The sequence below is a fragment of the Anas platyrhynchos genome, chromosome 1, assembly GCF_047663525.1.
Source record: "Anas platyrhynchos isolate ZD024472 breed Pekin duck chromosome 1, IASCAAS_PekinDuck_T2T, whole genome shotgun sequence".
NCBI classification, from domain to species: Eukaryota; Metazoa; Chordata; class Aves; order Anseriformes; family Anatidae; genus Anas; species Anas platyrhynchos.
In genome coordinates, this window is record NC_092587.1 from 11,368,175 (window position 1) to 11,394,994 (window position 26,820).

The following is a 26,820-nucleotide window of genomic DNA, read 5'->3' on the forward strand; positions in this document are numbered from 1 at the left end:
AGGGAAATCAAGAGATTCTGGTCCTTGATTATTAGATTACTTCTGGTTTTAATCCAGTAAACATTAAATACAGCATAACAGTAGTCCCATATTTCTCAACCAGTGGCTAAAGGATGTCAAAGATCCCCTTCATTTTTGTGGTTTAGCACCTTCTTGTACAATTCCAACTTCAGTTGAAGGTATGATCTGAAAAATAATACACACTTGCAATCTGAGCTAATGTAATCTAAATAATTCACATTAAAATTGGTGCTTTTGTAACCCACATATTTGATTTTATGGCTGATACCTGTGTTCAGTATTTTACTTCTACTGCTAGAACCATTGTGTGCATGATCAGACTTGAATCCCAAATGATCTTACCCACAAAGCATGTACTTACATCCTTTCAGCAATGTGGGTGATGTTCCTGAGTGCTGCCTGGTAGATTAGATGGCAACTAGAGAAGATTTCCTGAATTAACCTCTTAACTGCACTGACTTGTTATTGAAATAAAGGTTATGCTTTGCCAAGGTTGTTTTTTTTGTTTGTTTGTTTGTTTGTTTGTTTGTTTTCCCCATCGCTAATAGGAATAATAATAATAATAATAATAATAGGCCCCTGGTTCCACTTTTGTGATTTTTTTAGTAGTCTTCAGTTTATTCTGCTGAGGATAAACAGGTTGAAGTCATCAAGACTGCAGAACAAAATGAAGTTGCTGCAACATTACAGTCAGCGTGGGGATGTGTGTGTGTGTATTAATCGTTGTAATAACTTTTTTTCTTCTTGTTTTACAAACTGGACCCACTGTGTGACCAGAGCAAAGACAAAAAAACTACATCTGTAGAGTGAATACACAGAGAAGAATGTACTTTCATATTTGTTCTAAGAACACAGAAAAAAAAATGGCTTTATGTATCAGTACACAGACATACTTGCACCTCCAGCATACTTACATGTATACCTTCCATTGCTGGTTTGAGGTGCCATTCATGCTTTAGCTCCTGTAATGAAAGTGTCACTGGAGAAATTTACCTTTAAAAGAATTCTTATACGTGGGCTGTGCATTTGGAGAAAATTAATAAGAAGGAACAAAAATTTGATTTTCCTTGTCCTACATGCAAATATTCTATTGCAAATAAATATGCAAATATGTTTTAGGTGCATCCAAAACCTGAGTCAGGTATAAGAGCATGCAGGTGGCTCTATGTAAATCCCAACTTGTCCATAAACTCTTAGTGGTACATTAGTGCTTGCTGGGCAAGAAAAAGAGTCCTGAAGGCTCAGGTCACATTAGGCATGTATCCTGTAAAACACAAATTCACAATACTCAGGGGAAAACATGAACTGAAACAAACACTCTGGAATATTAATGGGCATCAAAAATTATGTCTTAGCGATGCCTTTGACAGTGTAGCATTCAATGGATACTTAAGTTGTGATTTTTCTCATACTGCTTTTAAAATGATGCAATTATGTTGGATGATGTCAACTGGCACGAAAAGCAACTATGAGTTTTAGCCAGTAATACTTTTCACTGGCTATACTGAAGTGAAACACAACGACTTGTGAAAAACTGTATGCCCTTTGGGTGGCGCCTACTGCAAAGCATTTATCTTCTTTGCTTACACAGTACAGCTGAGAAAGTCCCCAGCCTGGCACTGGCTGGTTGAGCTCTAGGTCATTGGCTGTTTTGAGTACACCTCAGAGTGGGTGTGACGATGGAGTGCCAGGGAAATCTGGTATGTAAAGAAGGAACAGAGAAAAGAAAATATATGACATCTATTCATAAATGCAGTTTGCATTTGATAAAGGTGAATAATTTGGCTCTTTTCTTTTCTTTTTTTTTTTTTTTTGATTTTTGAAAAAAAAAATGCATTTCAATAGTTATTACATCTTTTACTTATTAAATGCTGACACTCTGCACATCCATGAATAAAACAAGTGTTTGCCTAATCTCCCAGTTAAAAAGACAAACAAAACATCAGCTTTCTCTTTTTCAGGGTGTCGTGTCATGTTTATATTACCTTAACAGACACTGGTAGGCTTGGTATGAAGAACAAGTTTTAAGGCTTTGAAAGCATAATTACAATTAGAGATCAAGAGCTGGCACACCTGCTCTGGGCTGTATGTGGGCTAGTAGATCTTGGGTTAGATCTGATTTTCACCTGTGATTTTCACCCATAATGACCTGGGGTGGGCGGTGAACGTGGGGTATGAGCACTGTCAGGCTCCTCCCCCCCTCCCTCCCCCCCAAGCCTCCTACTTTTTGTAACACAGAGGATAAATAGATGTCACTGGCATTTATAATACATCATGGTACATGGTGTATTACACTTGCACAAAAGGTGATATGCACTTCAAAGCAGCAGGGATGTGCTAAATTACAATTATATAATAAAGGCTAGCTATAAACTCATTTATTTATCACTTTATAAAATCAATCTTAAAGAAAATAAAACAAAAAATACCAAGAACATAAATAAATGGAGTCCATTATCCAACACAGAAGATTTTATTTACACTTAGACATATGGAACTCAGAAAAAACACTTTGAGCTTTATTTTATTTGCATTGAGTTCTTTAAATCCCTAATAAATGCTTATCCCACATGTGTCTGAACAAATGCAAATAATTAACATTAGCCTTAATAACATCAGTTAAGAATAACTGGAACCAATGCTCTGAACAAAATAACTATAATTATAATTCAAGTGTAGCCTAGGTGCTGAACATAGTTTAAAAATCCAAACTTGCATTTAGATCAATTAGATTATACATAAGAACATTGTACATTTGTATGTATGCAAAATTGGGCCCTGAGACATTTAAAATCATGGCCTGACTTGCTGGATCACTGATGCTAGAGCATCACATAGCACTAAACCACACAAATAGAGCAAACTTTAATGTACTGACAATGGACTTCAAGCCAAAGAAAATTAAGCTGAAATACTGTTGTATCAAAATCAACACGACAGCCACTGTTCTTTGGTGAAAATATATCACCATTAGATTCCAGCACACATACACACACACACACAATAGTTTTATTATAATAACTTGGTGTCAGATCTTGAACCACAGCAGAGCTGTGCACATTTATGTTTCAAAAGAGAAGGCGACTTAATACCTTTACTTGTGCTCTTCTTTTTTTTTTTTCTTTTTTTTTTTTTTTTTTTTTGACCAGTCCATAGGACTCTAGGGATGCCTTCAGTTGTGTCAAACTGTCCCCATGTTAATGTGGGAACAGAGCATTACAAATGACACCAGCAACAATGTAGCAAAGAGAAAAAGCCTTTTTTTTTTTTTTTTTTTTTTTCTCTCTCTCTCTTTCCCATCAATTAGCAAGCACAATAAGGAGAAACTAAATATATCAGCTTTCTGAGTGTGATCAGAACTTCCCTTGAGTGTCATGCTTCCCTCACATCTCCCACCCTGGTACTTTAGAGTTCCAAACCATGGCTGGAAAAAGACTAGCAATGTACATAGAACATCCCTCCAAGAATAGTCTTTGGGGATTTTTGTAATTTGTCGGCTCTAATGTACAATGGTAGCTACACAAGGAATATTAAACACTAGGGATTAAGACAACATCCGTTTAGTCTTTGTGGTTTTTCCGTTTCTTTCCAAAGGGTGAAAACAGCTTGCTAAAGATACCTGACCAAAGATTTGCTAGTGAATTAAATCTTTCTGGTTTAAAGTCTTTCTGGTTTATAGCACTCTTTCCAAACACCAGGCTGACCTGTGTTTGATTTTCCTTTTTCTCTGCAGCTCTTAAAGGGAAAAAAGCTCCAAGGGGAAGTTTTATGAAATGCTGAACTTTGGCTATTGTTCTGAATTCAGTGAGTCCAAAGAAAGGAGAGACCCCGTGACGTTCAATATCTGTCCAACTGACCCTCATATCTAAGATATGTATTCAGATTAAGTGAAAAAGTAAACTATTTACACAGATGGAAATATCAGCTGCCTGTCTATGGGCATCAGTAAGGTTAATGCACTTCATTAACCACACAATTGCACATATTTCCTTGTGGCAGATGGCTTATCAGAGAAGAATTGGGGCTACCTGTTTTAATTTATATTCTGTCATAGAAAGTGGAACCCTCTGATGTTTGACCATTATCTTAGTATTTCCTGTGTCCAAAATGTTCTGAAATATTTTCATTCAGTCTTAAGGATTATAACATTCCCTAAGGGAGGCCTTAGGTGAAGTGGAGCTAAGGCAGAGCAGAGGCTGATGTTTGAGCAAGAGCCAGAAAGGGAAGCACACAGGAGGCAATACAAAGAGCAATGGAGGCTGGGATTTAGTGAGTAACTCAGATTACCAAACAACTGTGAAGTCAAATGTTGATTAGTGCCATCAACATATGAATGACTGTGGTGTGTGTATGGGCCATCTCTTCATAAAATGTATGAACCATATATTTTAGTAAGTTATTTATTAACTTCATGTATTACGGTTAGTAACTTTACATAATAAACTTCACATTCAACACAGTTTGCATCCCTGAATAGAGGACAGAGAGCAGTTCTACTGCAGCAGATTCCATTCCTTGAAGGAACAGAAAGAAACTTTGCAATGAGAGTATCTAGAGTATGGCTTGAGCTCATAGACATTGTCATTCCCAAGCCTGTGCTCCAAGCTAGAACATCAGCAAAGGGTTTTCAATTGTCTTGCAGTTCTCAGAAGAAAAAACGTAGCAAGTTGCATATATGGCAGAAGGTGGACTAAATTCCAGCTGCATGTCAACTTCAGTCTGTTTGAATGTCTTTTAAAATTTGTAACAAGGTTCATGTAATCAGTTATTTGAAAAAATAATTTCCACAGTGGCCACTCTAGTGATGTCATATGTGTGGGCCTCTGGAAACATCTTATTTGGGTTAGTGAGTTGGTCTTTTCAAAATGGAAAAGCACACTGAATTCCATAGCACATGGGCTGCCTGTGCATTGAATCATACCTTTTGTCACCAAATTTTAACATGCTGCTTGGCTGAAACTTCAGTTAAACACTGTCTACATCTGAAGTCTTTTATTACCTGTAGTGAAATAAAATCAGAATTCAGCATGTTATGAGGTAAGTCTTCTTAAAAACAGATTTTTACTACAGCATGATATTTTCACCATAATATTCACATCTCTGCTTGTTTCCCTCGATGTCATTAATCCACCACTTGGTTATTCTATCCATGACAGTACTGTATTTAGCTTTAGTAGGCTAGCTGTGAACAGGATGTGTTTTGACTAATGTGATTCTGATGCAAGACAGAGAGAAAAAAGTGAGAAAGCCTATCCAACATTCTTATTAAGAAACAGGGCTATGCCATGGAAAAGTGCAGGAAACTGCATCTGAGTAGCCTCTGTCCCAAAGAGTACACTTCTGAAGTGTTCTAACAGTTTTGGATAAAATGTCTGTTTCCAATAAGTCACAGTGATTAAGTTGTATATTTGACCAAAAAAAAAAAAAAAAAAAAAAAAGTTTTGGTCTTTTGGAAATAGATCCCAGTACCCTCCCTGGTATGTTAAGAGTATCCTGATGGATTAAGTGTTGGGAAGAGAATTTGAAAACAATGGTTATCTAGACGATTTTCAACAGAACTGGCATAATAACTGCTGAACTTTACTAGCACTTGAAAAATAACAACTAAATATGTAATGATTCTGAACAACTCAGACCTTAAGAAGTTACTACTGAGGACTGAGCCATTAATGTTTACTTACTTATTTTAATTTCTTTGATCTGCATATGAAATAAGAACCCAGGAATGCGAGGAACACCACAGAACCTGTGATGATCAACACCATCTGCAGCAGACTCAGCATCTGGACCCGACCAGAGACTTTTTTTCTGAACATTTCTGCTTTTGCATCCCCAATAACAGCAGACTGAAACAGTACAAGAAAAAAGTCAGTGAACACTAAGCATACAAGACCTCACTCACTGAGTATATTCTTCTCACGTGCACATCATAACATGAGTTTATTCACTCAATTTCAGGATATTAAGACAGAAAAAGTTAAGTCATTTTGTGTGTGTGTATTTTTTTAACAGTGAAGATTAATAGGCAGAAAGTATACTAACCTCATTTAGCCAAAGAATGGGGAAGACATAAGGTTTTTTAACTTTTGATAAAGCTCTGAAATGAGAAGAAGAAAAAAAAAATTACAGCATGTTACCTTCAGTTTGGTTCATAAAGCCAATATCTACTTAACAATTTTCGATCTGCACTAACAGTTCTGTCTTCTGGAAGTACCTTTTGATAAATCTGGTAGATTTGGATCAAAAAAAAAAAAAAAAAAGCCTACAATTAAGAACAGACATTTCACCAGTCAGGCAGTTATCTCTTTCTGTCTAGTCTTCCATGGAGAGGTAGTCAGAACAAAGAAAGGCTGGACAAGTGTTGAAGAAAGGGTCTGAAAATCTATGTGGTGTTCACCCGTACCCAGCATGCAGGAGCTGTACGTGTTCGTTTGGTCCAATGGAGATAAGAGAAATAGTGAGATAAACCTTAACCTTTCTCATAAATTCCATCAAGTAACAGGGAACACATAAATTATCTCTCTCATTGGATTTATTGCAGAAAATATATTATTCCTTCTATTTCATCCTTATGCCCTGCATTTGGGTTTTGTAACAATGTTATTTTTAAGAACATGTTGTACTGTAAGCTGCTGTGGGGAAATCAAATACGTGCTAAAATTGTTGGGCAGTGCCTTGCACAAGAAGGCTTGCTCTTTCACTGAAATTAATATTCTCTGGAAATTCATGACTGAAATTTTTGCAAGAGAGAAATAGAGACTTTAATCAAGTATTTTCATTTGTTCTTTTCCCTTCTCTACTAATGTTCTTTTAGACCAAGAAGACTTCTGAAAAAAGATGTATTTAAAAACAAAATAATGAAACAACACTTACTCAATTTTTTTTGCAGGTTTCACAAGGAGGTTTACTTGAAGCCTTTTGGCAAACTGTAGTGTAAAACCAGTGGTCTAAAACATGAAAAAAAAAAAACAAAAAAAAACCATTAATTTAAATTTTGAATTGATTGCGTGAGCTTAGAATACAGTCTGTGTAAAAATTATATTTTGATGAATTACATTTTTATGAATGTTGAATGTTTCTAAGAGTCTTCTAAGGGTCTCTTTTTCTCATAGAAGTAATGATTTTATTGTTTTGCCTTATTTACTTTTGCAATTTACAAATTTATACTGAAGGCAACAATAGTAGTGAAAACTGTTATACCAGTTATACTTATATGTTCTATATAAAAGCATATTTTAGTTTTTTTCTTTCATTAGAAATTGACTAAAAGTTCTATTTTAACGAGAGGGGTAAGTTTAACCCTTCTGCCCTGCATAGGGCAGAAAACAGACATTTCTTATCAGAACAAAATATCAAAATAAAGGTCAGATTTTATTTTTTTTTGTCTCCTTTTCACCTCGGATTTAGGAAACTTAGGTTTGTATCTCTATTTCAAATGAAACTTGACTTTAGATTTCATTGAAGTTATGTGGCTTCATTTTTAAATTATATGAGAAAAAATATTTTAATGAAAAATCCTGAATTTTGCCATTTCATCTAAATTCAGATACAATAAAATTTTGAAACTTCAGAATTCACCACATACTTCAGAAGACTCTGGCTGACACAGTTAAGATTGTTAATCTGATTCACTGGAACAGAAGTAAATGTAAAATTGAAGGCAAACAAAATCAGAGCTATCATAAATTCGTTCCTTTATTAGCTCTTTTGGACAGAGTTACAAAGACTATATTAGTTCTGTTCTAGAGTCAGGCAAGTGATTGGGCTTTAGACTATCAATAATTTTCTTGGAAATAATCTATATTTATTTACTTTAATTCAATTGAGATAGTAATTATACAAAAAAAAAAAAACTATGGAAAATTAAAAATAAATAAGATAAAATATAATAAGACATCTCATAGAAAAGAATTTTCAGAAAGTACTTGAAAATGATAGATAAGTTATAGCATACTTCAAAGCTTTGTGAAGTCATCATGCATTCCCAATGAGGAAAAAAATCAAAGTTTATATTCCAACTTTGAAGGTCAGAATAAGAAAAAGTTCTGCTCTAAATTTCCCCTGCTAAAAGCTTAACACCTTGGTGAGCAGATCTTAAAAAGCAAGCATAAAAATATTGCTTCCTCTGCTTATCCCTCTTGTAAAAGACCTACTTTACTGCAATTAAATTTAAACATCGCAAGGTTACTGAATTACTATTTAATTTTATTAAATATTTGGACTTACAGGCTCTACATCTAGAAATGTCTCATGTTCCTTCTCATTTGGGCTCAGGCCTTCAACATCATTCAGTATAGATTCACTTGCATGAAGAAAATGTGGAAGAGAGATATACACAGGTCTTCCTATTTGAAAAAGAAAAAAAAAAAAAGCATTTAAATCATTAAGCCTTGTTTCAGCACTCACCTTCTAAACCCATTTTCTATGCAAACATAATTCATAATTTGTTATACAAACACACAAACAATCCTGGAAAAAAAAAATAAAAAAAAGCATTAATAGCTTCCCTCACCTACATAAAATAAAGTGAGAATTTCTGAGATTCTACTGTCAGGAGAATTTGTCTGGTGAAATAAGTTGTATTTACAAACCTTGTTTGTGTCTACACTGTGGAGCTGGGAGTGCATTTTATTGTACTGATGTTAAATTAAGTAACTGGTGTCTCTCAGTCTCTGTGTATGTATATAGCTGTGCAAATACACACAAACACATGCACATATATCGTGGATGTGAATCATCACAAATACAAGGACTGTAACTATTTCTGGCTTTAAACAGTACATATAGAATCCCTCTCCTTTACTTTCTACTTGTGCATTCCTGCAATTTCAGTACACAATCTATAGCGTTGTGATTTTCTTCTTCATAGTGACATTCAAAATACAGAAATATTATAGCTCTCATTTGGGGAAATGAGGCTATGGAAAAGGGAAAGCTCTCACAGGCAATCTGTGGAAGAGTTTGCAGACAAACACAAATGCCCTAGATCCTAGAACAACACCTCAGCTACAGAACACGTGCTTTCTCCCCAATCAGATGGCTTCTTTGGCAGTACCATGCCCCTGCTATACCTCCTTTGCAGGCACTAATATCTAGGACTCCAGCTGTTGTGCAGTTCTGGGATATGACCTCCTCTGTACAGAAGCAGTAGTTATCTCCAACTTCAACTGGTGATGCGAACGCTTCACGAGGAACTGCGAAACGATAAAGTGGGATTCCCTTCACATTCTGTTTGCCCTGGAAGACTCCATAGATCGATCTGAATATAAAAGAGGAGAAATATGTTTTAGTCACTTTGGTTGAAAATCTGAATTCATGGCATTATTCCTCAAGGATCCTCTGACTGTCTCTTAAAAGAAAAGTACTTCAGAGAGCCCACACCCAGCAGTTTGTAGGGGCCTTCCCCTGTAACACAGGCAATTCTGTGCTTTCACAAAGGGATGTACAAGCTCAGAGGTGAGCACAGCAAGACACAAAAAGGCAGAAAAAAATACTAATACCAATAAACAATATAAACTAAATGAGTAAACTAATAAGAGGTCTTTTCTACACACTTCTACAGCAACTGCTACTATGAAATGTTTGAAATTTGTTTGACTACTGTAAAGATACTTACCAAAATCAGTGGGTTTGGTTACAGTTTTGCTGACTTGATGATACTGATTTAAGCTTTATGGTGCAAATGACATACTTATTATAAACTTGTTCCATTGTATGTGAATCAGAATACTACTTCAAGCTTTAGAATACCACTTCTAGCTTACCACTTTTTTTTTTTTTTTAAATTTATTTATATACATTTTTTATGATACATTATCAACTGTTAAAGAAATAAGGTTGGTATGCAGTAATGTAACCAAGGCAGCAACAATTTGTATTGCAGCTGATCAAAAGAAGGATTTGGGGTCTTGCAACATGGTCAGAACCATTTTCCGTTACCTTGTTTCATCTGAGACCTTTGGGAGGTTGTTATTGCCCTTCATTGTTCATTAATTGTGAGAATTACATGGCCTGAGGAATCTCTCAAACTGTGTCCAATTGGTTCAAATTTATTTTTTCTCCACTATGTAGAGTTCCCTTTTCCATAAGTTCTGAAACATTGTCCAGTTTGGGGATACAATTGCTTCACAAGAAAAAGAACTCTAACTTCATGTAAAAACACTGATCTTTGAAAACAAACATTCTGCAAAGCAAATGGTCCACTTTAACCCTAGTTAAAAGGAGGCAGCTGTTTCCAGGCAGCAAAATAAATACTAGGATCGAACCTCCCAAAGTAAATACACTCTGATGCCCTTTAAATCTCTTAATGTTGCTTTCAGCTATCTCACTGGAGAACTCAGGGACACTGCATAACCACAGCAGATGAAGCAGGCTGAAAAGTGTTCAGTATGGGATGAATTAAGCAGGTTGGTTTGTTTGTAAATACATCAAAATAAACTATGTAAAAAAAAATCCTGTGGGAAAACACTTTTGAGCATCTAGTGGCCGACAGTAAATCCTGTTCTGCATAGATGACATTATGCAGAAATCCCGAAGATGGTCCAGACAGCCCCTGCAGAGGGGTAAACTGCCTGCTAATACCAAATTAGGTAGGTTAGAGGCTGAGTCCTGATCCTATAAATTGTTCAAGACTTTGAACCATTTGGACCTCAGTGTCTGTAACTGGTCATAGCAGTGTCTCTCTCTGTAAAATTAAGCAGTGGTATTCCTAAACTACACACCTGTAACTTGCTTAAATGAAACACACCATAAATAACTTGCTACTTGACACAAATGAAAGTGATAGAATTAAGCTCTGAATCATAAGCACAGCTCACGAATTTACTTGAGTTTAGGTGAAACAGTTGTGAGGAACTGCCTCAGCAACCTAAGCCCCAGCAGAGATACTGCAGCAGCCTACTGAAACAAAAGAGCAGTTGGGAAGCACACGTATGCACAAAAGGAAGGATCAACGTACCTGCAAATGTCAGAGGAGAAGAAGCGCAGTACCTGATCCTTCTTAACAAATGGAGGAAATGATGCCCCATCTGTGAATAAAATTAAGAGCTTGAAAGCAATTCCACTTAGAGGATGTACTTTAATTTCTAGCTCAGTGCTTAATACTTTCCTATAAAGCTGTGAACAAGGTAAACACAATGAGTCATTTGTAGGGAAAATATTTACATAAGCTACTGCATAATGACAGGTACTCCATGGATTGATTTTGAAGGCAAGTCAAATAATGGCAGCTTTTTTTTTTTTTTTTTTTTTTCCCACAGACATGAATCTATATATCATCAAGCCTATTAAAAACAGCAGATAAAAATACCACTCCTGCTTAATACGAATCCCAATACCTGTTGCCACTATTTCGAGGTTTATGTAGTCTAAAAATTAAAGCTTGCTGGAGATGCATAGTCACCTGGAATTATGGCACCCAGCGCTTATAAGAAATGCAGCTTTAGACTTCAAAACTTATTGAATAAACAGCACATAACTCTTTTTTTTTTTTTTTTTTTTTTCACCCAAGATTGCTCAATTGGAGCTCATACTAGACAATCAAAAAAGGTCAGAGGAAGAGCACTTTGGTAATGTTTTTCTCCCACTTGCTATGGAAAGAGCAGCTTGCCAGTTCAGATGCATATTTCTGTATTGCATGCAACTAGTGTTAAGTAAGAGGAGTCTCAGCCATTTTTCCAAGCAAGGTGTTGTAACAAACCTTTAACCAGTACATTTGTTACTTTTTGCAACAATATGCTGTTTAGTTTCTTGTTCAGCAACCCTAACCAAGGAATTGAAAACATCTGTGGTATCTTTGAATCTAGTTGGCAAGAGTGAGAAAGCTAAATTACATACTGACACTTGCCCACTGCTGAGGGAAGCACTTTTCCTTAAAGAAAATCCAAGATCATCCTAGAGACAAACTCTATTTGTAAATCTTGGCAGTCTCAGAGTGTTTGCAAATACGGACTCGTTTCAAGCCCCATACAAGAAAACTGTTTCATCTTCCTGTCTAGTTATTTACTTTTGCTCAGAAAACATGCTGTGCTTTGCTGTAAAAGTTTACAAGATACAAAGGAATTCTCACATTTACTTACAAGACATTTTAAACCTGCTGATTCTCTAAACACATTCCCTCCTTAGCAGTCACATTGAATGCTCATGTAAACTGTGTAATGACCTTTGCTAACAGTTAAATTCTCCCCATTTTCACTGTATTGAAGCACTTAGTCTAGTTACCTGAGTGTGTTTATTCCATCTGCTGTGGAAGAAGACAAAGAAAAAGCTGACAATAATATATATATATATATATATATATATATATATATATATAAAGATTTGGGGCTCCATAAGAAAGAAGGTAAGTCCCAAAGTCCCAGAAACTAAGAAAACATCATTTCTTAATCATTAAAATGACTAATCCTTCCTGATACACAACCTTTTGGAAACTCAGATTCTTGGGAAGTATTTGAAATGCTTCAAAATTACTTGTCATGTTTTTTTGTTGTTGTTGTTGTTGTTGTTCTTGTTGTTTTTGTTTGTTTGTTTGTTTTTGTTTTTGTTTTTTAGGAGAATGATCTATGCTAAGGAAAACTACACAGTACAGAGGAAAAAAAAAAAAGAGTAAGAAAAAGAAAGAAAATGAAAGTAAGAAGAATGTATGTTACTGGAAGGCAAAGATAATATTTGTCAACTGTTGTACCAAAGATAAGGAATCTTAGTTATACCATGCCATGCAGATATTTAATAAAAACAAACAGGTAGATTGTTTCTTGTCTTCTACATCTTCTATAGCTGAAGCGTGCATATAAGTATATAAAATAGTGTTTTAAATAGTGTATAGTGTTTTAAATAGTGTATAATATATATTATATTAGATATATACGCGTGTATATATACATTCACATTTATATAGACATTTAATATGCGGAATACAGAACTCTCAAAGCCCAAGAGGGACTTAACATTCCTTTACAATATCCAGAAATGTGTTGAAGTTTCACAAAGCTTTAATAGGCTCACCTGTGCCGTTAACCAAATCACAGTAACCTTCCCAGTAAGAAAGATTCCTTTAACATAAAAGAAACAAACAAAAAAAAAAGTCATGCTGCATGAATTATATTGTACTATGTAATCCATTTCACTACCTGTGTTGTTAATCCTCACTGCTCCAGTATAAATATGATTCAATAGCAAAGGCATATGACAGGGATGTTAATTCATATGTTCAGATAAACTATATGATGCAGTAGATTAGGGCAAAAGTGATCTAGCTGTATAAGTATGGAAGACAGAAGTAACTACTTGTATTGAAGAATCAAAAAAATATCTTAAATCCAAGCTCATAACAGAATCACAAATAGCTGAAACAGAGAGGTGGTTTTGCTTAGCCTGGGGCTTGATCTAGCTTTCCTTGAATTGTTGACAACTTTCCATTTAATTATAGCTCTCAGTGAGCCAGGTCTTAAAATGCAAACCTTGAAAATATGATTATTTTTTTCATATATACAATGCTATTATACCTTTTGTTTTTATAACTTTCAATTATTGCTGTTTTGCTTATATCTTCTTTCCCAGTATACACTCTGTAAAGTCCATCATATGTCCCATTATACTGTAATAGACACAAGAAGGAATAACAGTTAGAAGTACTGACCCAAGGTCTTTTTGTCAGATTTTTCTTCCTTGCAGCTGCAGTATTGATTTTATTCACATAATTATAACTGAAATATTGCCTTCTGATTGGTTTCACTTACCGGGTAGAAGACTCCCAAAACTGGGTCCAAGGGGAAGGGGACCTTGTTTAAGAAGGGATCTTTGTATCCCCAGAGTATTTCTTTCACTGTTCTGTTCTGCAGCATGGATGACTTAGAAGCTTTAATCCAAGTGTTTAATAGTAGTTGTATGAAAGCATTTGTATACAGGGCAGGTGCAGCCTACAACAGCAATAAAACTAATGTTTAGCATAAAATTCTGCGTGAGCAGATCAAAAGTACAGACCAACTCCAATAAATCTCTGGCAAAGCTGATAAGTAAGGTTGTTTCCAGACCTTACTCAATGCAAGTCAAATTTATAATTAAAACTACTACAACTCATTATTGAAACAGTTGCTGAGTATATCATGTATAAAACTAGACAATTTATCTTCACTGCTTCCACAAGTTCACTAATGTCTCTATACTTCAGGTCTCTGTGCATATAACATACACTGTACAACTTTCATTTTCCTTCTCTGCTATATTCATATCTCACTACTGCAGACTCACTCACATCATAAACATGCAAGTACAAAGATACATGCCTAAACACGGCTGTGTTTTAGACTTGCTATTTTGATAAAATTATGCTAACAGCAGTATAATTCTATCCTGCATAAAACCAATGTAGTGATGAATCTCTGTTTAAAGATGAATCTTTAATCAGAAAGAATACATTTCTGCAACTAACATGTTCTTTCCAAATGGTTTTAATTCTACGTAGCAAATGAACTTTTCCTATTTCAATGAAGAATTATGTGGTATTTTACCAGCCATGATTGTAATGAACTTTTCCAGAGGCATAAACACAAAGTCAAGTCCCTAAAGCCACTGATTAGCTTGTGGAAAACAAGAAAAAATGATCTATGTTGGCCCATGTGGTGAGGCAGGGAACAGTAACAGTTTTGTGAAGTAAATCTGTGTAATGAAAAAGTACCTCTCAGAGCAAGTGTTCACTCTAGGCTTTTTACTGCAATCTCTGCTTGTCTTCAGTGCAATGGGAATGACAATGGGCGATTCAGAGCTAGCCAGAAAGTCGAAACAACCAAGACAAAGTTGTTCTCTTGTTTGTTCTCTCTCTTTTTTTTTTCTTAACCTCTTAGACCATGCATTCCTTTCTGAATTTGAACATAAAGCAAGCAGCAAGCATGGATATGGAAAGATTATGGGATAGAGGAGATGTGGGTTCAATCCCCTCAGGGTTAAGGAAGTGTGAAAAACATCTCTCTTGATTCCCTTGTGAATATTCTGACCACAAGGTTATGATACCAAAGATGGGCTCTACTGATACTGTCATGTGAGATAAGCACAGCCTCTCTGGGTATTTAAACTTATCCAAGTTTTGTTCTGAACATCAAAACGGGGCTTGAATGCTCTGCTCTTACTTCCTCTGACATGACTGCTTCCAGGCAAGAGCCTGTGTTTACATGCATAAAGAGCTACATGGCCCAAAATGTGGCAACTGAGCAAAGTTAGTGAATACCATGAGAAGAATATAATGAGATGAAGGACTCAGGACATTAGTCCGGGGGTGGGGGGGGGTGTGTGTGAAAGCTTTGTAAAAGGGAAATTCTAGTCTAAATTAGAACATAGGCAGAATAGATCTGGTCTCAATAAGGCAATCGACCTTCTTTTCATCTTTACACATAGCATCTCTCCACTCTGCAACTAACACCCACCCTCTCTGTCACAGTAGGCCTGATATGCAGACACCACAGTGTTAGTATGGGACATCCGAGGAACGCAACTAGGGCTGAATACAAATATAAAATCTGTAAACATAGGTCAAGGGCAAATACTCAAATCCTATGACAACAGGAAAACATCTGGAGTGAAGTACAGGTGGGGTCTCCTGTGATTTCCTCAGGAGAACTAAAGTCTCAGGAGGACTAGAAAACTCTGGTGACACCATTGCCTTGGGGCAGAGGAGCACCATGGAAGCAGCGCGGCCATGCATACACTGATTTAACACAGTCTCCCCCGCAAAGCAGGACTGAAGATATGAAAAGAGTATGGAAAACCCACATTATACTGGTCATGCTGTACCTCAGTAGAATAGGAATCCATCCACAACCCTTTGATTCATTCCCACACTAAAATTGACTAGAAGGATGCTTTTGATACATCCCATCCAAGCTGATGGCTTTGCTTCCATTGACAAGAACAAGTCAATTTTCATTTACAGTTAAGATTATCCTGGGAGTATAACGAAACCTCAATGTAAATGTAATATGTCTTCAGAATCTGTGTTCTTAATTTTTTGAATATCTCAACCCCTTATTTTTTGAATATCTCAATGTTCAAATGTGCATATTATGGTTTATTTTCTCAACTTACAACAACAGCGAGGTTCAGGCACGTGATGGTATCATTTTCTGTCCCAACAGACATATCAGGTTCAAAACGAGCAGCATTAGGCAACATGTAGGATATTGTGCCATCAGAGTTTTCTGTGATATTTTCTTTGGCTAAATATCGCACCCTTGAAATACAAAATAATAAAACACAGAATATTTTAAAATCTGATTTTCAAGTCAACACATCTGACTGAATTTTTGAGATGTTGATGAACACTTTTGAAGATTAATATTTTAAATTTAAAAATCACTGAAATGGTTCGAAACTTTTCATTTGAATATTTGTAAAAATCTATTTTATGTAAAATATTTTTATTTTCCAAACATTTCCTTAATGCCTAATGCATTTTTTGATTGATACTAAAAAAGATATTTTTTTTATTTTCATTTTTTTACTTTTAATTGCAATAATAGACCTTTTATCTTTTTGTATTCTGTTATGAATTAGTTTTGTTTCATCACATCGTTTTCTAAGCTTATTCATGATTGCGTGTTCTTAGAAGGGAATGACTCAGGAATGGTTTATAAATGCCCTTAAGATTTGATGTGATAGGCCTGTGTTCTAATAAAAGAGATTAGAGGTTAAATCCATAATGGGAACTACTTTATTAATATTTCACATCCATATAGGGAAATCCCAAGCAGTCTTGGGATAAGCAGTCTTTCAGCACCACTGAGAAACACAAAAGCCCTTCTCCATCGTGCCTGCAAGTGCCTATATTTCTGTTAGGGGATTACTGAGGCACAAATATCTGAGCTGCTACAGTTCTGGCTTTGGCTCAACTCTTTATGTCCCCATCCTCTTGCTGACCCCACTGCGGAGGTGGCATCCAGCAAGTGTTGTATTGCTTAGTTTATTCCATGGGTCTACAAAGTTTATCCCAGTTCCATTTCAGAAGGGATCATCATGCTCTATCAGATCATCCAGCCTGGACATGGGAGGACCAGAAATTTCAGAGCACTTTTCCCCATGGTACAGATGTAACCAGTGCAGGGTGGGACCTACCCCACAAGCAGATGGATCTTGGCTTCTCAAGAGTGGTGTTTGTGCATGCCACTTTAGTTAATGGACTAATGTGTAGAGCACCTATCTAGAAGTTGGGAGGTTTGTTTTCTAAGCCACGTTACTTCTAACTGGAAATGAAAGTCTTAAAGAGTTTCCCATTTCCCGACAGAATCTTGGAGACAATTGCAGTTTCAAGGACAGTTGTTCCACTGTGTAGTAAGCAATGAAACAAATGAAACATTCAAAGGGAAATTGAGAAAGAGACTCGGCATTACGGTGATTAAGGTAGACCCAATATCTCTGATCGAGGGATGGTGTTTGGTTTGTTTGTTTGTTTGTTGTTTTTTGTTAGTTTGTTTGTTTGCTTCTTTGCTTGTTTGTTTGTTTTCCCCAAGAAATGAAGCCATCATTTCTTGCACAGTCTTATCTAGGCTATCTGCAGAGATTTATCCCTGAGAGTATATGCACCATCATGACCAGAGTAAAAAATGCTTGTTTAGTGGGAGTTCACCTTCTGCAATATTTCTCAGCTGCTGAGTTTCCTGACTCCTGCATAACCATCTCCTGTGTCTTCCCACGTACTGTATGAACCAAGATATTCCAACGATAAATTAACAACCTTTTAGGCATTAAGGCACCTGTGGTTTATATACTGCAATACAAAACTACTTGTCAAATATTGCATACATGTCAATGACATTAAGAAAGAAATGTCTTATCATTTTAGGAAAGCAATTTCATAACAAGAGTGCCAGTAACAGCTAGGTACTTTCCTGGACAGGGATGGACTGTTGCATATACGCCTTAGATAATACATTAAAAAAAATGTTTTTCAGAGGGAAATCTGAGAAAGAAAAAGCTATAGATTAAAACCAATCAACCAAAGCAAAACAAAATAAATAAATGAGCAATAAAACAAAACATATTATTAAAATAAATATGAGTGTTATACTTACATCGGTGATAAGACAATCTCTTGTTTTGGGGGCATCTGGCATATTTTTTTCTAAGTAAAAGGCTGGCAAACACTGAACAGCAACAAATGCAACATGCCTGTCTTTTTATGGTAAACATCTTACTAATGAGTGACGGTTTATCACAAGAATGAATAGATTCACATCTGATTACCCGTTTTAGTATCCCAACATGAAACTCAGTAAGAAATGTTTGTGATTGCAGTGCATAGCTCCAAATATTTAGGCATTTTTGGCAACTCTGACTACAATGGGATTCTGAGCTTTCCAAAACCAATTTAAACAATTTTGACTCAGCAGAACTTTTTCTGGCTTTAACAAAAATTCTGATATGACATGTCACATATTCAGGAACTATGGTTACCTGTATGTGTAAGGTCCTCTTTGTTCAAGTTTTGGACGTGATCCATTTTCTAACACCTCTGTTGGATTTTGCACATGAAAGATCCAAAACTGTCTGTAAACTGAGCTTCCTGGCACAAGCCAATTATCAAAAGCAATGGTACCATTTGCAATAACAGCTTCCTAAAATAAATAAATAAATAGATAGATAGATAGATAAAAAGTAAAATTAACAATAAAAAGTGACTTTTATTGTTGAGGTATACAGCACATACTTTTGGCCAACATTTGAAGGCAGCCTGACATTCCTGTGCAGAAATGGTAGCAACGGCAAAAGTGAGTCCCCTTAAAATAAGCTGTCAGAAAGCTGATATAATTGCTATTGTAGCCGGTAGGAAAATTTTCCTATTGCTGTGGTTGGGCATCTCTGTAATTCCCATTCTCTAAATTTAAGGATTACTTGTAAGAATAAAAACTGTCAATGACTGAATCATACCCATCTGCTTTTAGAATCCATAAACTAATTTTCATACATTTTCATGCATTTTCTAGTATTTCAGGGGAGGAAATGAGAGCTATCTCTGATCTTTACTTATGCACTAAGTCATTTCACCACCTGAGAAAGTGAATACTGCTCATGCAGGACTGTTTTTTATCAGAAAATTCTTGTGACCAAGACTGAGACTTTATATGAAATCTCTCTGCTTTTAATAACATTTATTTAGGAAGGTTTCCCAGGTCAGAGAATGAGGGCAAATAGGAGCAGAAGGAGCAGACAGGACATCATTATAGACTAATCAACAGCTTTGTGTGTGTGGCACTCAGATTTACTATTATAAATGTCTACCTTGGGACTGCACAGTGAAAAGGATAGTCTGAAGTTATATATCCTATATTTTCAGGGGAAAGTCTGCTTTGTTTGGTCTCCATCTGACCTGTTTCTACACAATCTTCACAAATCCTTGGGAGAATAGATTTTTTTTTCCTCCTGATGGTAAAAATTTAGAAAAGATTTTTTAATAAGAAGAAAAGTCTAGGCTGCCCAGGTCCAACATATAACATGCTTTTTAGCAGAGTTGAGCAATATTATAGTTAATTTCCATAGCTCAGAGACACAAAAAGCAATAGACTTGAATCTTCCAGACAGTTATGTAGCAAGAAAAAGCATTTTATTTGCAAGATTTGCTAGATTTTCTTTCTAATTTAATTTTCTGCCTCTAGAGTTTGTTTAGCAAGCACAATCCGAGAAAGGATAATACCAATTAAGAACTACTGTCATAAAAATGAATAAAATGTCTTAGAGAACTCAGCACAGACAGGACGAAAGCCTATTTGTAAGGTAGAGCAGCAAATGCTGTTGGTGGTAGGCTGAGCTTGCTGTCTGAATATCTGCTATAATTTAAGTGCATTTGTGTGAGAGGGTAAGGAAATTTTCCACAGCAAAAGTTTTATCAGCTTGAGGACTTGCACTCAGACCTGACAGATAAAATTCTCTTCAGTCTTGTTTTGTAAACCTTCAGAGGCAAAGGACTGTCCCAGCTGTGATCCTAAGTAGGACAGGCCATTTCCTTTGTGAAGAGATATTCCATGAATTGGAAATTGCCTTTTGTGCTTTCATAGAGAATTACTCATAGGATCTGGGAGAAGCAGGTTGATATAAACAGTGGAGGTTGGTGAATGTGATACCCATCTAAAAAAGTCAGGGAGGAGGATCTGGAGAATTACAGGCCTGTCAGACTGACATCCATGCCAGGGAAGTTCATGGAGCAGATCTTCTTAATTGCCATCACACGACACATATGGTACAATCAGATGAGTAAGGGTTTATGAAAGACAGGGCCTGCCTGACTAACCTGATCTTCTTCTATGACAAGGTCACCTGCTTAGTGGTTGAGAAAAAGGCTGTGGATGTTGTTTACTTGGACTTTAGCAAAGCATTTGATACTGTTTCCCACAGCCTTCTCCTAGAGAAACTGACTGCTCATGGCTTGGACGGATGTACTGTTCTGTTTACTGGGTGTATGGCTGGACATCCAAATGATGTGAATGGCTGGATGGCTGGGCCCAAAGAATCGTTGTGAATGGAGTTAAATCTGTTTAATGGCTGGTCACAACTGGTATTCCTCAGAGCTCAGTACTGGGGCCAGTTTTGTTTAATATCTTAACAATGATCTGGATGAAGGGATTGAGTGCATCCCCAGTAAATTTGCGGATGACACCAAGTTGGGTAGGAGTGTTGATCTGCTTGAGAGTAGGAGGGCTATCCAGAGGGATCTGGATAGGCTGGATAGGTTGAGGCCAATCATATAATACTCAACAAGGCTAAATGCTGGGTGCTGCACTTGGGTCATAACAACCCCATGCAGTAGTGTATGCATGAGGAAGACTGTCCGGAAAGCTGCCTGTCAGAAAAGGACTTGGGGGTGCTGGCTGAGAGCCAGCTGAACATAAGCCAGAAGTGTGCCCAGGTAGCCAAGAAAACCAACACATCCTGGCTTGTATAACAAATAGTGTGGCCAGCAGGACTAGGGAAGTGGTTGTTCCTGTATTCAACACCTGTAAGACTGCATCTTGAGTACAGTGTTCAGTTTTGGGCCCCTCTCTACAAGAAGGATACTGAGTTGCTCAGGCACGTGCAGAGAAGAGCAAAGAAGCTGATGAAGAGGCTAGAAAACAGGACACATGAGGCATGGCCGAGGGAACTGTGACTGTTTAGTCTGGAGGAAAGGGTGCTGAAGGGACCTTTTAACATCCTACCACTACCTGAAGGGAGGGTGTTTGTCTCTTTTCTCAGGTGACAAGTGATAGGATGTGAGGCAATGATCTCAAGTTGCACCAAGGGAGATTTAGATTGGATAGCAGAAAGAATTTCTTCCTGGAAATTGTATTCAAGCGTTGTAATGGGATGCCAAGGGCAATGGTGAAGTCACAATCCTTAGAGGTATTTAAGAGACATGGAAAAATGCAGGGAAATCTAAGAACATGCAGGACTTTATAACAGCTTTTTAGTGCAACCAGGAATACCCTCTTTTATCAGCTTGGACTGTAGGCTATATTATGATCATTTTCATGTCCTGTTCCTTACTACACTTTACTGTTCTGTACTATGTACTTTCTTATCAATCGAGAACTAATTTGCTGTCCACCTACAAAGGTGGGGTGACTCTCCCTTATTTTTTATGCAAGAATGATTACTATGTCCCTATTATATGCTTGGGAAATGCCAACGGGAAAGTAGGACCTTGGGCATTGTATGAAGAGTCCCCAGGGACTGAAGAACTAGGGGAAGACAGGTAATAGTGAGTTACCGTGTAGATTTGCAGTCCACCATCTACTCTGTGCTTATGCCTCCCTGGGAGTGAGCTTTGAGGGGACAGCCAGTCTGATCTGACAGTTCTGCAGCTTTGCCGACAAAGGGGAAAGACAGCTACCTCTGCCCTCTGACCTGACCCAACCTCTTTTCCCTTCCTTTGTGCTCTCATTCCTCAGAAAGCTGTTTCTGCTTTATGGACTTTTTTTTTTTTTTTTTAATTATTATCATTTTTCAGTGTTACCTTTCTGCCAGTGCTGTGGGTAGGGGAAAGGATCAGATGTGAACTAGACTTAAAATAAGGGAAGCAGAAGGACAAAAGAGGGAGGGAGAGGAAGGGAGTAAGACCATTTTTGTTGGCAGTCAGCCATTATTGTTATTAACATTTCTCAACAAAGGGGGTAGCATGTATTTCACTGCCATATACTTCAAGAGTTCAAAGAGTGAGTTAAAGTGGAAGAAAATTTAGAGCTATGTCCTTAATCATGTCCTCATCTAATAATACTAATGTCCTCACACTTACAAGTCCTGGGGCTTTGTCTGTCTGATCACTAGTGAGGCCATCCCTAAATACTACTCTGCTCTGTGGCTGCTCACCTTAGTAGCACTGACACATTTTGTGCACTATGATTTTATGAAAGGTAGGGTAATTTGGGAAACTAATAATTTGCAAGTGATAATATGAAAGACTTTAGCTCCCTAGTAATAGAAACATGGATGGTTTGGAAGGGACCTTAAATATCATCTAGTTTCACCCCCACCCCCACTGAATTAACTGAATTAGTTAAGGAATAGACACATATATATGTGATGATGATTCTGTTATGTATTAGCCTTGCTATTCAAGCTTTGTTGAATCAAAACTTTTAGCCCTTTTAGGTTTCTTGGTCGTAACAAATTATGGAAGCCAATCAAGCTTATCACTGATAATGCTGGAATATGTATGATTGGATCACTAATGTTCTGCTTGGAGCCAGCAGTTGCGGTTGCTTTAGGTTCATTAGTTTAGATAAAAAAGGTGTATATGACTTTCACAAAAACAATTCTAAATTAGAAGTATTTCCTATGCTTCCAGCAGCTGAGAGGAAATAATCTGGCTAATCATACAGAAGAGATATCTAGAGAGACAGATGGCTAAATGTAATAATAACTAAAATTTATAGCTTTATTTATAAAAATAACAGAGACTAACCCTAAGGACTCTACTGAAATAGGACAGCACTTAGGTATTGTGGCAAAATATTTTCTATTATCAACTCATAGGGAATTTAATATATTAAGTGTCTTCTCTTAATCTGCTGAGTTCACACTCTCAGGCAGGCAGCAAAAGTTCTCACAGAAATGGCAATAAAGATTTATCTGGTAATTGAATCAACTAGAAATGGCTGTGAGTGGTTAGACCTGGAAAAAATAAACTGAATTTTGTCTAGGTTAATAATATTTTGCTTGGGGAGAGAAAGTCAAATAGCAGTAATTGACCATGTAAAAAAATATCTCCTTTCAACAATATTGGATGTAAACTTTCTGATCTGTTGCTTTGAATGGATTTCTCTTTTTGATTATTATTATTATTTTCTTAATATTAGATGATAAGACAATGTGCAAAGGAAGTGTGTAAAGTCAGATATATTTTGATGGTCTCAAAATATTTTTTGTAACGAGCTCTGAAAAGTTCATGCTTCACTCCTTACTGTAACAAGGTCAGTTTTCCAAACCTCTAGGACCTTCATGGAATGGCATTTCTACTCTGTGGATAAATGCAGTGTTTGGGAAAATTACAGTTTTTGTCCTTTGGTACTGAAATCAAAGCACCTTTTAAGGGGTGTGTTTCCTTTCCCTGTATAGTAACACAGCTGAAATATTTTAACACTAATCTTGTTAAATGGATCCCAGCCAAGATGCTGCTGTTGTCATTTTAGTGTGCTCCTCAAGTGGCAGATTTTTAAAGGGCCTCTTAAAATATTCAGAAATAGAGAGAGTGAGAAAGAGAGAATATTGAAACAGCTTATCCAAAAAAATTATTTGAGATGTGAGTAAGAGCAGTCAAGTTGGAAAATATAACAGTCTGTTTTGTGTCAAACTACAGATGTATGTTAATAAACAAACACGTGATGAGGTGACATTTTGGTATTATACATTATATGGACATCATTTTAGAGAAGGGTGGAAAGCAGTACCTATCTGCTAGGAGATAACAGCCTGAGACTGTCTGACGAATATCTAAGGGCAACTAAGATTGCATATACATTTGCAGATGCTTTCTCTGTACTGCGACAACAGTATGAAGTCTTCCAGGAAAGTATTACTTGCAGTGTTTACTCAACCTAATCCTTCAATGGCTGCAATAAAGATGAAATGGGGCTTATAGGGTTTGGCCACCTGTAGCAACGTATGCTTGAGGGAAATGTGCTTAGGCTTCCACTACTAGCAGAACAAGAATGGCAACAACTATTGATTGTATTGATGATACTACAGCTGTTCTTTATTGTGAAATGCCATGAAGTTCAACCAGACTTGCTTAAGAGAAAATTGATGATTATGTGATTTGACTAAATGATGATAACAAGTTAATTTACAACATTTTGACTTGTTATAGAATTAAGTGTCCTAAATATATTTTCAGGATAAATAAATAAATAAATAAATAAATAATCTCTAATCTAGCAATAATATTTTTGCAGCAAAATTCATTGTAGCTAGGAATGTAAATTCGGTTTTGCTGTACTGATGTCAGTTTCTGTAAAGAACTGGGATTTACCCTGAAATAGGTAAAATGAAATTTTACCCTGAAATAAGTAGAGGAACAACTGTGGGGTCTCTTTCAGGCTTTGGATTGTGTAGAATGTTAAGACATAATTTGGCTGATAAGGTGATATCTCAAAGAATTGTTCCTTTTTATTAAAAATCTGGTATTTTGACACTTGTTTTCATCCTAGTGGATGAAAACCCAAGTTCAGCCTTTGTCTTGTATCAGACAAAATGGAAATATGAATGATACAGGTCATATCTGAAAGTCTTGCTCATTTTTTTGTTTGTTTGTTTGCTTGTTGTTTTTCTTTCTATCCTGCAGTCTCTATTCTTGGAAAATTCTAGATAAAACTGTCACTGAAATGTCTCTGTTTCAATTAAAAAATCTGTTTCCTTAAAAAATGACAATTTCAAAAGTGAAATGATTCAGGAAAAAAATGCATGTTTTAGTATTCTCTGTTCAGCAGACTTGTTTCCTTTGCTGTCATCTATATATTTTTGCTGTCATCTATATATTTTTATTAAGTATAACTGCAATATTTAAGAACTATTTGTTTTTCTTGCTAGTCATCAACAAAAATAAATCAGAATTAGGCAGATTCAAGACCCTCTTGTGTATCTACTGATCACATATTTCAGCTGTTTGACATATTTGTTAAGAAAATTAATTGTCTTACAGTCTTATGATCTCACTGAATAATCATCACGATAAATATAAAATAAATAATCCAGTTTGATTTGTGGTTAGGAAAAAAAAATACATTTTTTTACTTAAATAAAGAAAACCTCTACAAATTTACTCTTGTATTACTCGTATGAATACTGGTACATGTTCTCCTTTTTATATACTTCAAAGAAGCTGCCTTGAAATATAAGCATCTGAAACATGATCACAATGCAGAAAATTATAAAGAGTCTAAAACTTTACCACTAAGAACTCATGCAGGTATAATTTAATGTGTAGACATTTGCAAAGCATGCTGTATAACTGGTTCATTATTATAAGTAAACAGATGAATGCATAACATTGCTAGTGTGTATAATTTGCTTTGAAAAAGCTGAGTGGCATTAGAAAATGTTCTGGACTAACTCAAAGTAAATTTTAAATGTAAAGAGATATACATTTTAAAAATACATGTTTTCTAAAAAACCTGTCATTTCCTCAATATGCCAATCAACTAAAATTATTTTAAACTTTTTTTTTTTTTTTTTTTGTCAAGATATTGGAAGGAGAGTGATACGTTAGCTAGTGAGATATTCCCATGTTTCTTTTAATAATTTTTATTTTCTATGAATCTGAAAATATGAAAAAATACAATCGATGCTAAGAATTGAATAATTCTTCTTGTCAAAATTAAAAATGTTATGCAGAATGTTAATTAAAATGCAGAAACCCTTTCTTTTTTTCTTTTTTTTTCTTTTTTTAAACAAACTGGTACTAGATTCTAGGTTGCAACTTCCTTGTCTAAATTATATAGATGATCAATTAAAGGCAGTCTTCAAAAAGGGCCTTTTAATAACTATCTCCAAGATTTCCAAGGTCTTCAGCTAAACAGATCATTAGGAAGATTAGCAATCAGCCAAAGCCTGATTTCTACATTTTTAACTGTTGGATGGTTGGATAGACTGGTTTTAATTGGTTCCATGATTCTATGACAAGGACCATTGTAATGACCCCAAGGAGACTCTATGTCTCCTGTGGTGGATACCCCATGGCTTCTATGGTATTTCCATTGCTCCATGGTTATACACTCCTTTTCACTGAAGATTTAGCAAGTTAACTTCTATTTTTTAATTAAAGACAAAATGAGATTATAAAGACAGAGAGGGAAGGAGGAAGGGGGAGAGGGAGAGAGAGGAAGAGGGAGGGCAGAGAGGGGGAAAGAGAAAGAGAGAGAAAGGGAAACAGTGGGAAGAGGAGAGAGGGAGGGAGGGACATGTTTCTACCAGGTCTACAACACTGCTTCAATTATTCTTCACACTCCTTGAACCAAGGAGATATGTATGATGAGACCATGTAGTCTCGTGAAACATGATGTGTTTGAATTATATAGTCACAGATCATGATCTGAATGCACATAAATGTAAGACTAGATTCTGCATCATAAGTTTGTTTAAGTTATGTGCAGTAGGGAATGCATAAGTGCATTGACTGAGTTCCAAAATAAGGGAAAAAATGCAGAAAAATAGGTGTATCAGCATGGGGGGGGAAATGAAAAAAAAAAAAAAAAACAATCGTAATTGCAATAAAATAAAAAATATGTATTACTTCTAAATTACATTAATAAAAACCCATCTTGAAAAAATATTTCAGATTCTCATGTG

At 36.0% G+C, this 26,820-nt stretch overlaps 1 protein-coding gene across 10 annotated transcripts in view; it reads right to left on the minus strand.

Annotated features, from left to right (window-relative positions):
- Nucleotides 1-2,466: 2,466 nt before the first annotated feature.
- Nucleotides 2,467-26,820, minus strand: part of CD36 (CD36 molecule (CD36 blood group)) — a 38,679-nt gene continuing 14,325 nt past the window's right edge. For all 10 annotated transcript variants that reach the window (XM_072028268.1, XM_072028239.1, XM_072028147.1 and 7 more), the window contains 12 exons: nucleotides 18,460-18,620; nucleotides 16,096-16,240; nucleotides 13,758-13,937; nucleotides 13,524-13,615; nucleotides 13,024-13,070; nucleotides 10,979-11,048; nucleotides 9,093-9,280; nucleotides 8,248-8,366; nucleotides 6,895-6,968; nucleotides 6,064-6,118; nucleotides 5,703-5,867; nucleotides 2,467-5,020 (listed from right to left, as the gene is read on the minus strand). In XM_072028268.1, the coding sequence (XP_071884369.1) occupies nucleotides 5,703-5,867; nucleotides 6,064-6,118; nucleotides 6,895-6,968; nucleotides 8,248-8,366; nucleotides 9,093-9,280; nucleotides 10,979-11,048; nucleotides 13,024-13,070; nucleotides 13,524-13,615; nucleotides 13,758-13,937; nucleotides 16,096-16,240; nucleotides 18,460-18,620 (1,296 nt within the window). In that variant the 3' untranslated portion in view covers nucleotides 2,467-5,020. The remainder of the gene's footprint in view (nucleotides 5,021-5,702; nucleotides 5,868-6,063; nucleotides 6,119-6,894; nucleotides 6,969-8,247; nucleotides 8,367-9,092; nucleotides 9,281-10,978; nucleotides 11,049-13,023; nucleotides 13,071-13,523; nucleotides 13,616-13,757; nucleotides 13,938-16,095; nucleotides 16,241-18,459; nucleotides 18,621-26,820) is intronic.